The sequence below is a fragment of the Salmo salar genome, chromosome 04 (assembly GCF_965601325.2).
Source record: "Salmo salar chromosome 04, fSalSal1, whole genome shotgun sequence".
Taxonomy (NCBI): Eukaryota; Metazoa; Chordata; class Actinopteri; order Salmoniformes; family Salmonidae; genus Salmo; species Salmo salar.
The window spans coordinates 56,396,517-56,409,489 of NC_138294.1; the positions used below are offsets into that span (position 1 = coordinate 56,396,517).

Sequence of the window (12,973 nt, forward strand, 5' to 3'; positions counted from 1 at the left end):
CTCTACCCCTCAACCTGCCCCAATCACTCTCTCCCCTGTCCTCCCTCTCTACCCCTCAATCTGCCCCAATCACTCTCTCCCCTGTCCTCCCTCTCTACCCCTCAACCTGCCCCAATCACTCTCTCCCCTGTCCTCCCTCACTACCCCTCAACCTGCCCCAATCACTCTCTCCCCTGTCCTCCCTCTCTACCCCTCAACCTGCCCCAATCACTCTCTCCCCTGTCCTCCCTCTCTACCCCTCAATCTGCCCCAATCACTCTCTCCCCTGTCCTCCCTCTCTACCCCTCAACCTGCCCCAATCACTCTCTCCCCTGTCCTCCCTCTCTACCCCTCAACCTGCCCCAATCACTCTCTCCCCTGTCCTCCCTCTCTACCCCTCAACCTGCCCCAATCACTCACTCCCCTGTTCTCCCTCTCTACCCCTCAACCTGCCCCAATCACTCTCTTCCCTGTCCTCCCTCTCTACCCCTCAATCTGCCCCAATCACTCTCTCCCCTGTCCTCCCTCACTACCCCTCAACCTGCCCCAATCACTCTCTCCCCTGTCCTCCCTCTCTACCCCTCAACCTGCCCCAATCACTCTCTCCCCTGTCCTCCCTCTCTACCCCTCAACCTGCCCCAATCACTCTCTCCCCTGTCCTCCCTCTCTACCCCTCAATCTGCCCCAATCACTCTCTCCCCTGTCCTCCCTCACTACCCCTCAACCTGCCCCAATCACTCTCTCCCCTGTCCTCCCTCTCTACCCCTCAACCTGCCCCAATCACTCTCTCCCCTGTCCTCCCTCTCTACCCCTCAACCTGCCCCAATCACTCTCTCCCCTGTCCTCCCTCACTACCCCTCAACCTGCCCCAATCACTCTCTCCCCTGTCCTCCCTCACTACCCCTCAACCTGCCCCAATCACTCTCTCCCCTGTCCTCCCTCTCTACCCCTCAACCTGCCCCAATCACTCTCTCCCCTGTCCTCCCTCTCTACCCCCTCAACCTGCCCCAATCACTCTCTCCCCTGTCCTCCCCTCACTACCCCCTCAACCTGCCCCAATCACTCTCTCCCCCTGTCCTCCCCTCTCTACCCCTCAACCTGCCCCAATCACTCTCCCCCCTGTCCTCCCTCTCTACCCCTCAACCTGCCCCAATCACTCTCTCCCCTGTCCTCCCTCACTACCCCTCAACCTGCCCCAATCACTCTCTCCCCTGTCCTCCCTCACTACCCCTCAACCTGCCCCAATCACTCTCCCCCTGTCCTCCCTCTCTACCCCTCAACCTGCCCCAATCACTCTCTCCCCTGTCCTCCCTCTCTACCCCTCAACCTGCCCCAATCACTCTCTCCCCTGTCCTCCCCTCTCTACCCCTCAACCTGCCCCAATCACTCTCTCCCCTGTCCTCCCTCACTACCCCTCAACCTGCCCCAATCACTCTCTCCCCTGTCCTCCCTCTCTACCCCTCAACCTGCCCCAATCACTCTCTCCCCTGTACTCCCTCACTACCCCTCAACCTGCCCCAATCACTCTCTCCCCTGTCCTCCCTCTCTACCCCTCAACCTGCCCCAATCACTCTCTCCCCTGTCCTCCCTCTCTACCCCTCAATCTGCCCCAATCACTCTCTCCCCTGTCCTCCCTCTCTACCCCTCAACCTGCCCCAATCACTCTCTCCCCTGTCCTCCCCTCACTACCCCTCAACCTGCCCCAATCACTCTCTTCCCTGTCCTCCCTCTCTACCCCTCAATCTGCCCCAATCACTCTCTCCCCTGTCCTCCCTCTCTACCCCTCAATCCTGCCCCCAATCACTCTCTCCCCTGTCCTCCCTCTCTACCCCTCAACCTGCCCCCAATCACTCTCTCCCCCTGTACTCCCTCACTACCCCTCAACCTGCCCCAATCACTCTCTCCCCTGTCCTCCCTCTCTACCCCTCAAACCTGCCCCAATCACTCTCTCCCCTGTCCTCCCTCTCTACCCCTCAATCTGCCCCAATCACTCTCTCCCCTGTCCTCCCTCACTACCCCTCAACCTGCCCCAATCACTCTCTTCCCCTGTCCTCCCTCTCTACCCCTCAACCTGCCCCAATCACTCTCTCCCCCTGTCCCTCCCTCTCTACCCCCTCAACCTGCCCCAATCACTCCTCTCTCCCCCTGTCCTCTCCCTCTCTACCCCTCAACCTGCCCCAATCACTCTCTCCCCTGTCCTCCCTCACTACCCTCAACCTGCCCCAATCACTCTCTCCCCTGTCCTCCCTCTCTACCCCTCAACCTGCCCCAATCACTCTCCCCCTGTCCTCCCTCTCTACCCCTCATCCTGCCCCAATCACTCTCTCCCCTGTCCTCCCTCTCTACCCCTCAACCTGCCCCAATCACTCTCTCCCCTGTCCTCCCTCACTACCCCTCAACCTACCCCAATCACTCTCTCCCCTGTTCTCCCTCTCTACCCCTCAACCTGCCCCAATCACTCTCTCCCCTGTCCTCCCTCTCTACCCCTCAACCTGCCCCAATCACTCTCTCCCCTGTCCTCCCTCTCTACCCCTCAACCTGCCCCAATCACTCTCCCCCCTGTCCTCCCTCACTACCCCTCAACCTGCCCCAATCACTCTCTCCCCTGTCCTCCCGCTCTACCCCTCAACCTGCCCCAATCACTCTCTCCCCTGTCCTCCCTCACTACCCCTCAACCTGCCCCAATCACTCTCTCCCCTGTCCTCCCTCTCTACCCCTCAACCTGCCCCAATCACTCTCCCCCCTGTCCTCCCTCTCTACCCCTCAACCTGCCCCAATCACTCTCTCCCCTGTCCTCCCTCTCTACCCCTCAACCTGCCCCAATCACTCTCTCCCCTGTCCTCCCTCTTTACCCCTCAATCTGCCCAATCACTCTCTCCCCAACCTTTATATTCTCTCTCCTCTCTCTCCCCTCCTCCTCTGCTCCCTTTTGCTCCCATGTCCTCCTCCCCTCTCTCTTATCTTCCACCCCATGTCTCTCCCTCCTCTCCTCCTCTCCCCTGTCCTCCCTCTCTTCTCTATGTCTCCAGGCTCTCCTAGGATCAGGGAGATGCGTGACATCACGGCTGTAGCTGGAAGGAACACCTTTATAACCTGTCGTGTGATTGGTTACCCCTACTACTCTATCAAGTGGTTTAAGGACGGCATGCTGCTGCCTGACAACCATCGCCAGGTGGTGTATGAGAATGGAACCCTGAGGCTGAGTGATGTGCAGAAGGGCATGGACGAGGGTACCTACCTTTGTAGTGTGCTCATCCAGCCACAGACCTCCATCGACCAGACCGTCCACGTCACTGTGAAAGGTAGGGGACTGGACAGGGGTGGGGGACAAAGGGTAGGGGCAAAGGTGGAATACAGGTCAGAGAAAGGGAGTAGGTATGAAAACTACCAATGACAGGCTGTTCACTACAATGCAGTGGATTTGTTCCTAGACGTAACCAGACACTCAGCTCAACAGGGTGTTAACACCATGCTGTTAAAAGCATCTAGCTTTATATGGATGTGTATGTGTGTGTTGAGTGGTAAGCGTGGGTGCTTTACATGTGTGTGTGTTGGGGGGGCTGTAGAGATGTGTGTGTTGGTGGGGCTGAAGAGGTGTGTGTGTGTGTGTTGGGGGGGTTGTAGAGGTGTGTGTGTGGTGTGTTGGGGGGGTTGTAGAGGTGTGTGGTGTGTTGTGTTGGGGGGGTTGTAGAGGTGTGTGTGTGTTGGGGGGGCTGAAGAGGTGTGTGTGTGTGTGTGTATGTTGGAGGGGGCTGTAGAGGTGTGTGTGTGGGGGGGGGGGCTGTAGAGGTGTGTGTGTGTGTTGGGGGGTTGTAGAGGTGTTTGTGTGTTGGGGGGGTTGTAGAGGTGTGTGTGTGGGGGGGAGGAGGCTGTAGAGATGTGTGTGTTGGGGGGGGGTTGTAGAGGGGTGTGTGTGTTGGGGGGGTTGTAGAGATGTGTGTGTGTTGGGGGGGTTGTAGAGGTGTGTGTGTGTTGGGGGGGCTGTAGAGGTGTGTGTGTGTTGGGGGAGCTGTAGAGGTGTGTGTGTGCGTGAGTATGTCCCTGATTTAATTAGATTAATCATAATGAGGCCCAGATTAAATCCCCTAGATGTCTCAGCTGTAGCACCCCCCACCCCGAATCCCCTCCATTACCATGGCAACGGCATGACTTCTTCCGCCAGTTGGCCTCTAATCAGAGCCCCTATTATGGGCTAGTGGAGATGGCAGGGGTGGTCAGGGGGCATACTACACTGGCCAACAACAGCCTGCTCTGTGCCCCTCTCTCTACACCCAAGGTGTCCAATCCAGTCTCTGACCTCTAACCCCTTACTGTTGTAACCTCTGCCCCCCAGTGCCGCCCCTGATCCAGCCCTTTGACATCCCCTCCACGTCAGTGGGAAAGCTGATGTACATCGCCTGCGTGGTGTCGTCAGGTGACATGCCTATCCGCATCACATGGCACAAAGATGGGCAGCTTATCGTGCCTGGCTCCGCCTCCGGCGTTGGCATAGAGACCAAGGAGTTCATGAGCTCCCTGCAGATCTCCAAGGTGACCCTGAAGCACAACGGAAACTACACCTGCATCGCTAGCAACGCCGCGGCAACCGTCAGCTGGGAGAGACAGCTGATCGTCACCGGTGAGAGAGGGAGGAGGGGAAGAGATGGGAGGAAGGGGAAGAGATGGGAGGAGGGGAAGAGATGGGAGGAGGGGAAGAGATGGGAGGAGGGGAAGAGATGGGAGGAGGGGAAGAGATGGGAAGAGGGGAAGAGATGGGAGGAGAGGAAGAGACGGGAGGAGGGGAAGAGATGGGAGGAGGTGAAGAGATGGGAGGAGGGGAAGAGATGGGAGGAGGGGAAGAGATGGGAGGAGAGGAAGAGACGGGGAGGGGAAGGGATAGGAGGAGGGGAAGAGATGGGAGGAGGGGAAGAGATGGGAGGAGGGGAAGAGATGGGAGGAGGGGAAGAGATGGGAAGAGGGGAAGAGATGGGAGGAGGGGAAGAGATGGGAGGAGGGGAAGAGATGGGAGGAGGGGAAGAGATGGGAGGAGAGGAAGAGACGGGGGAGGGGAAGGGATAGGAGGAGGGGAAGAGATGGGAAGAGGGGAAGAGATGGGAGGAGGGGAAGAGATGGGAGGAGGGGAAGAGATGGGAAGAGGGGAAGAGATGGGAGGAGGGGAAGAGATGGGAGGAGGGGAAGAGATGGGAGGAGGGGAAGAGATGGGAGGAGGGGAAGAGATGGGAGGAGAGGAAGAGACGGGGGAGGGGAAGGGATAGGAGGAGGGGAAGAGATGGGAGGAGGTGAAGAGATGGGAAGAGGGGAAGAGATGGGAGGAGGGGAAGAGATGGGGGAGGGGAAGAGATGGGAGGAGGGGAAGAGATGGGAAGAGGGGAAGAGATGGGAGGAGGGGAAGAGATGGGAGGAGGGGAAGAGATGGGGGAGGGGAAGAGATGGGAGGAGAGGAAGAGATGGGAGGAGGGGAAGAGATGGGAAGAGGAGAAGAGATGGGAGGAGGGGAAGAGATGGGAGGAGGTGAAGAGATGGGAAGAGGGGAAGAGATGGGAGGAGGGGAAGAGATGGGAGGAGGGGAAGAGATGGGAGGAGGGGAAGAGATGGGGGGAGGGGAAGAGATGGGAGGAGGGGAAGAGATGGGAGGAGGGGAAGAGATGGGAGGAGGGGAAGAGATGGGAGGAGGGGAAGAGATGGGAAGAGGGGAAGAGATGGGAGGAGGGGAAGAGATGGGAGGAGGGGAAGAGATGGGAGGAGGGGAAGAGATGGGGGGAGGGGAAGAGATGGGAGGAGGGGAAGAGATGGGAGGAGGGGAAGAGATGGGGAGGGGAAGGGATAGGAGGAGGGGAAGAGATGGGGGAGGGGAAGAGATGGGAGGAAGGGGAAGAGATGGGGGAGGGAAGAGATGGGAGGAGGGGAAGAGATGGAGGAGGGGAAGGGATAGGAGGAGGGGAAGAGATGGGGGAGGGGAAGAGATGGGAGGAGGGGAAGAGATGGGAGGAGGGGAAGAGATGGGGGAGGGGAAGAGATGGGAGGAGGGGAAGAGATGGGAGGAGGGGAAGAGATGGGGGGAGGGGAAGAGATGGGAGGAGGGGAAGAGATGGGGGAGGGGAAGAGATGGGGGAGGGGAAGAGATGGGGGGAGGGGAAGAGATGGGGGGAGGGGAAGAGAAAGGAGGAGGGGAAGAGATGGGGGGAGGGGAAGAGATGGGAGGAGGGGAAGAGATGGGGGGAGGGGAAGAGATGGGAGGAGGGGAAGAGATGGGGGGAGGGGAAGAGATGGGGGGAGGGGAAGAGAAAGGAGGAGGGGAAGAGATGGGAGGAAAGGTTGAAAAAAGGGGGCGATGAGATGCAAAAAGAGGGTTGAAAAATGTGTGGTGTTGAGGAATCAAGGGAAGGGCTAATTGGGTGTAAAAGTCATTTGAAAGGAAGAGTTTTTATTGGTGAATAATGAAGAACCTCCACCATTTTAGAGATGTTATCATGTATAATGACTGTTATTCTATACTGATTGTAACCAATATACCTTTTTCACCTCAGTTCCCCCTCGCTTCGTGGTACAGCCTAACAACCAGGATGGGATCTATGGGAAGGCAGGAGTACTCAACTGCTCTGTGGAGGGATACCCTCCTCCCAAAGTCATGTGGAAACATGCCAAAGGTAAAGACCCTGCAGCACTGACATCAACTAACTAACTCACTGTTACTATTCCATTCATCTTAGTAAAATAACTTGTCCAAAAATACATCATCATTTTCATCATCAAGTTGAATTGATGACGAAAGAGACAATTAGACCATTTTTGTATTTTTATTCTCTACTGTAACATCATAACTTAGATTAGAAACCATGATCACTATGGGTAACTTTGAGTTGGCCTGTCCGTGCCCTTCCTCCCTGTAGGTATAGGAAACCCCCAGCAGTACCACCCTGTGCCTCTGACCGGTCGGATCCAGATCATGGGGAACGGCTCTCTGCTGATCCGTCATGTCCTGGAGGACGACCGGGGGTACTACCTCTGTCAGGCCTCCAACGGAGTGGGCTCTGACATCAGCAAGAGCATGGTTCTTACTGTCAAGAGTGAGTAACCTCTCTAGCTCTCTCTCTTTCTCTCTCTTTCTCTCTCTTTTCTCTCTCTTTCTCTCTCTCCCCGCTCTATCTTTCTATCTGAAACTTTCATGTTGTATATTTCTTGGTTCAATGTTGTGTCTATCTCCAGCCCTGGGCTGAGCTTGGTTCTCCCCTCCTGTTTGACCCCAGCCCTGGGCTGAGCTTGGTTCTCCCCTCCTGTTTGACCCCAGCCCTGGGCTGAGCTTGGTTCTCCCCTCCTGTTTGACCCCAGCCCTGGGCTGAGCTTGGTTCTGCCCTCTTGTTTGACCCCACCCCAGTGTCCTGGCTGTCCTGTGTGTCCTGGCTGTCCTGTATGTCCTGGCTGTCCTGTCTGTCCTGTCTGTCCTGTGTGTCCTGGCTGTCCTGTGTGTCCTGACTGTCCTATGTGTCTTGGCTGTCCTGTGTGTCCTGGCTGTCCTGTATGTCCTGGCTGTCCTGTCTGTCCTGTCTGTCTTGGCTGTCCTGTCTGTCCTGGCTGTCCTGTCTGTCCTGTCTGTCCTGTGTGTCCTGGCTGTCCTGTATGTCCTGGCTGTCCTGGCTGTCCTGTGTGTCCTGGCTGTCCTGTATGTCCTGGCTGTCCTGTGTGTCCTGGCTGTCCTGTATGTCCTGGCTGTCCTGGCTGTCCTGTGTGTCCTGGCTGTCCTGTATGTCCTGGCTGTCCTGTCTGTCCTGTCTGTCCTGTGTGTCCTGGCTGTCCGGTGTGTCCTGGCTGTCCTGTATGTCCTGGCTGTCCTGTGTGTCCTGTCTGTCCTGTCTGTCCTGGCTGTCCTGTCTGTCCTGTCTGTCCTGTGTGTCCTGGCTGTCCTATGTGTCTTGGCTGTCCTATGTGTCTTGGCTGTCCTGTGTGTCCTGGCTGTCCTGTATGTCCTGTCTGTCCTGTCTGTCCTGTCTGTCTTGGCTGTCCTGTCTGTCCTGGCTGTCCTGTGTGTCCTGTGTGTCCTGTGTGTCCTGGCTGTCCTGTATGTCCTGGCTGTCCTGTGTGTCCTGTATGTCCTGGCTGTCCTGTCTGTCCTGTCTGTCCTATGTGTCCTGGCTGTCCTGTGTGTCCTGGCTGTCCTATGTGTCTTGGCTGTCCTGTGTGTCCTGGCTGTCCTGGCTGTCCTGTCTGTCTTGGCTGTCCTGTGTGTCCTGGCTGTCCTGGCTGTCCTGTCTGTCTTGGCTGTCCTGTCTGTCTTGGCTGTCCTGGCTGTCCTGTCTGTCCTGGCTGTCCTGGCTGTCCTGTCTGTCTTGGCTGTCCTGTGTGTCCTGGCTGTCCTGGCTGTCCTGTCTGTCTTGGCTGTCCTGTCTGTCTTGGCTGTCCTGGCTGTCCTGTCTGTCTTGGCTGTCCTGGCTGTCCTGTCTGTCCTGGCTGTCCTGGCTGTCCTGTCTGTCTTGGCTGTCCTGTCTGTCCTGTCTGTCCTGGCTGTCCTGGCTGTCCTGGCTGTCCTGGCTGTCCTGTCTGTCCTGGCTGTCCTGGCTGTCCTGTGTGTGGTTTGAAGAAAAGAAAGGTTCTGATGAATTGGTGATGAAAACAAAACAGCAGGAACCCCTCAGATCAATAACCCATGTCGGTGGAGAGGAGGAGGGAAGAAGGAAGAGGGGAGGAGGAGGGAAGAAGGAAGAGGGGAGGGGGGGCGGGAGGGCCACGAGGGCTCGGAGCGTGAAATGAAAACAGATAGTGATGGAGGGTGGATTTCTGTTTTCTACACACCTGTACAGTTCCTTGATTTTTCTAATACCCTCCCTCTTTCCTTCTCTCATTCCCCCATATCTATTCATCACATTCATGAATATCTCTCTGTGTGTGTCTCCAGTTCCAGCCATGATCACGTCGCACCCCAACACCACCATGGCCATCAAGGGCCAGGTGAAGGAGCTGAACTGCACAGCGCGGGGGGAGCAGCCCATCATCATCCGCTGGGAGAGGGGCGACACCGTCATCGACGCAGAGAGGAACCCCCGCTACTCCATCACCATCAACAAGAAAGGTGACGAGGTCATCTCCACGCTCAAGGTTAGACACTGACGAAAGAGGGCAAAATGTTGAGAGAGAATTGAAATTGAAGAGCATTACAATTTAGAACAGAGCCCAATTGAGTTGAGATGAAAGTACTAAAGGGTACAATATTGTATGCTGGGTAGTTTTGACCACTAAATATGTCGTCTCTCTGTCTTCTATGTGTGTTGCTGTCCCCATGCAGCTGAAGCCAGCGGAGCGCGGGGACTCAGTCTTCTTCTCCTGCCACGCCATCAACTCATACGGAGAGGGGCGAGGACTCATCCAGCTTACCGTGCAAGGTGCCTATCTCTCTCACTCTGCTATTACTGCACATAGGCTCACTGTTGACGAACCAGTGATTGAGGTCAAATTGATACTTAACCTCATCCACTCACACACACAGAGCCTCCTGACCCTCCTGAGTTGGAGGTGAGAGAGGTGAAGGACCGCAGTATGAACCTGCGCTGGATCCAGAGGTTCGACGGCAACAGCATCATCACCAGCTACGACATCGAGTATAAGAACAAGTCTGGTACGAGTCCAACCAGTCCAACCCTGTAAACCCTCACATCCCTATTGTCCTCAATCTAACTCCCTTTTCTCTGGTCCCCTAATGTCCTCTCTATCTGCTTCTATTTGTTACAGATACTTGGGATCACAAGTACACCACCAGGAACATCTCCCCCACTAACAACCAGGCTAACATCGTGGAGCTGCACCCTGCCTGTGTCTACAGCATCCGCATGTACTCCTTCAACAAGATCGGACGCAGCCAGCCTAGCAAGGAGCTCACCATCAGCACTGAGGAAGCACGTAAGTCTAACACACACTTATATACACACACTTGAACACGCACGCACGCACAAACACACACACACCCCTAATTAAAATTCTGTCTTGTATGGTGTCATTGAAACCCTCATTTCAACATCTCACCTCAACAGAACCTGACGGGCCCCCTATGGACGTGATCCTCCAGCCAATGACGTCGCAGAGCATACGGGTCACATGGAGGGTAAACGTCATTAACCATCATGCCTCTCAAACGAACCATCATTGATCTCCAGTCAGTGTCCTGACATAGCTGTCCTCTGCCTCTCAGGCCCCAAGGAAGGAGCTTCAGAACGGGGTGATCCGGGGCTACCAGATTGGTTACCGTGAGAACGGGCCGGGCAGTAACGGCCAGTACAGCATCGTAGAGATGAAGGCCACGGGGGACAGTGAGGTGTACACCCTGGACAACCTGAAGAAGTTTGCCCAGTATGGAGTGGTGGTCCAGGCCTTCAACAGGGCTGGCACTGGCCCCTCTAGCACTGAGATCAACGCTACCACACTGGAGGATGGTAAGACTGGAGGGAGGGAGAGAGCTAGACTTGAGGTTGTGTGGTAGGGAGGGATGGCGAATGCCAGAGAGAGAGGGGGGGGGGGGGTTGGTGATGGGAGGAGATTCATACTCTGCTTGTAATAATAATAACGTTTATTTGTATAGTGCTTTTCAATACAGGTAACAAAGTGCTTCACATCATAAAATAATACAATAAAAGTACTAACAAAGAAACAAAGACAGGAGGAAGGAGAATGAAACAAGATAGCTAATTACAATCAAATTTAAAGCACCTTTATAAAAGTGGGTCTTCAGAAGGGTTTTCAAAAGATGCACTGAATCTGCAAGCCTGATCTGCTCTGGCAGAACATTCCAAAGTCTAGGGGCCCTAATGGCAAATGCCTGGTCTCTTTTCCTTTTCAACCTAGACTTGGAATGATCAACAGTGCCCTTCCAGAGGATCACAGGCTGCGTCCTGGCTCGTAGGGAGATAAAAGATCTGAGATATAGGATGGGGCTAAACCTAGCCTAGGCTTAAACGGGATTCATAGAATTTAAAAACATTTTCTAAAAGTGACTGGTAGCCAAGCTAAAATAGGTGTGGTAATATTGTACATTTTCTGTTATTAAAAGCCGAGCTGCAGCATTTTGTAGATGATGGAGTGATTTCTGAGACACGTATACAAAGAACTACAGTAATCTAGTCGCGAGGAAATAAAAGCATGTATAACTTTGCCAGATCAGTGACTGAAATAAAAGACTTAGCTATATTTTTTAGATGATAAAATCAGGACATGCAGCTCAAGGTTTAGGTCAGGGTCAAAGAAGACACCAAGGCTTTTGTCCGTAGGCTTTACTTCGGTGGAGGTTATTTACAATCTATGCTCTAGCAAGGTGGGGGCCAAATAAAACAACCTCAGATTTCTTCTCATGAGCTGGAGAAAATTGTCAGACATCCAACATTTGATGTCAGCAAGACACATGTGAAGTGTACGCTAGTTACGCTAGCTACGCTAGCTTGGTCACTGGGTCTGATTGGTAGATTAAGCTGCGTGTCATCCGCATAGCAGAACAGGTGGATTTTGTTTAACTTGCCGACAGGAATAGAAAATAGAGTCCAATGTAAGAATAGAGATGCACCATGCATTGATTCAGTTGTGCAAACACACTCTCACACACAGTCTCTGAGACAAAATGGCGGAGATGAACATGCAGCACCTCCCCCATCACTCTCCAGTTGTAATTAGCTCCCTCATTAGACTTAGAGAGAGAGAGGCCCATTACTCTATGAATATGCTTGCCCACTCTGCCTCTCTCTCTTCCTCCCTCCCTCTCTCTCTCTCTTCTTCACTGGTTATCTCTCTATTCCCTTTCAATTCACACCCTTTTTTTATCATTCAATTTGTTTTTCTCCTGAATCTCTCTCCCCTTGCTTTCATTGGGGAATCCCCCTGTCTCCTCCTCTCAATACGCTCTTTTTTAATCTTTACATCAGACAGACAACCTCTTCGTCCCTCCCCTCTCCCCTGTGTGTACAGCCTTAATGATAGAGCTAGATGTAGATCCTGATTATGTTAATAGTAGTGATGATAACTAAAACACACTCTCTCCGTTTGTCTGTCTGTCTGTCTGTCTGTCGCTGCTGCTTCTACAGCTGCAATTATCACACAGCTGGACACATTGTCCTCTGTCCACACACTTCTGCTTTTTATCCTCCGTCTGCATCTCATCAGCATCCTTCATGTTAACCCTTAACAGTCCAGTCTGCCCTGTTATATGCTACTGTGTATCCCTCTTTCCCTCCCCCCTTATTATTATTTATTATTGAACCTTTATTTAACTAGGCAAGTCAGGTGAGAACAAATTCTTATTTACAATGACGGCTATACCTGCCCCTCCCTCTCTCTCTCTCTCTCTCTCTCTCTCTCTCTGTCATCCCTCACTTTCTACATCTGTTTCTCTCCCCATTGCAGTGACTGAAAATTGAAGATTGGAATAAATAGTATTTTTTTGCAATTACTATTATTTCTATCCTATTAGTCAGAGATAGCTGTGTTCAATAACATACACTATAGCCCTCTGTGATGTTAACCTCTGACCTTTCTCCTACCCCCAGTGCCCAGCCAGCCACCCCAGAACGTGCGGGCCATCTCGGTGACGTCAGACGAGGCGGTGATCACATGGGCGGAGCCCCCGCGTCTGACGCTACATGGCGTGCTGAAGGGCTACCGCGTGGTGTTCTGGTCCCTCTTCCCCGACGGAGGTGGGTGCTGTGGGGGCCAGGCACAGGGGCCGATGCAGAGTAATTATCATAACTATCATTCTAACTAAACCCCAAACCCATGGCCCCACCTGTCTGTCTGATGTCTGACATGGGTGTGTGAACCTGTACCAAACTCTCTAACTGTGCCCTAGCCTGCCCTGCTCCTGTCTGTCTCTGTGTGTGTTAACCCTTAACTCACACCCCTCTCCTCATCTGGCTCCTAACCCTTCACACGCCCCATTCCCAATCTGTCTTTGGTTTACCTGGAATTAAAAAAATATATAGTTGTTTACCTTCCCTAACCTGTATTTTCCTCCAAATTTGTGCACTTC

General features: G+C 53.9%; 1 protein-coding gene across 1 annotated transcript in view; it reads left to right on the forward strand.

The window, feature by feature from the left end:
• The window catches only part of LOC106603368 (cell adhesion molecule DSCAML1), a 127,680-nt gene that overhangs the window by 92,708 nt on the left and 21,999 nt on the right, over nt 1-12,973 (forward strand). Inside the window, 11 exon segments of the mRNA XM_014196942.3 lie at nt 3,009-3,281; nt 4,313-4,597; nt 6,507-6,626; nt 6,870-7,046; nt 8,870-9,069; nt 9,257-9,353; nt 9,458-9,586; nt 9,700-9,867; nt 9,999-10,069; nt 10,157-10,397; nt 12,495-12,641. Of these exon segments, the coding sequence (XP_014052417.1) occupies nt 3,009-3,281; nt 4,313-4,597; nt 6,507-6,626; nt 6,870-7,046; nt 8,870-9,069; nt 9,257-9,353; nt 9,458-9,586; nt 9,700-9,867; nt 9,999-10,069; nt 10,157-10,397; nt 12,495-12,641 (1,908 nt within the window).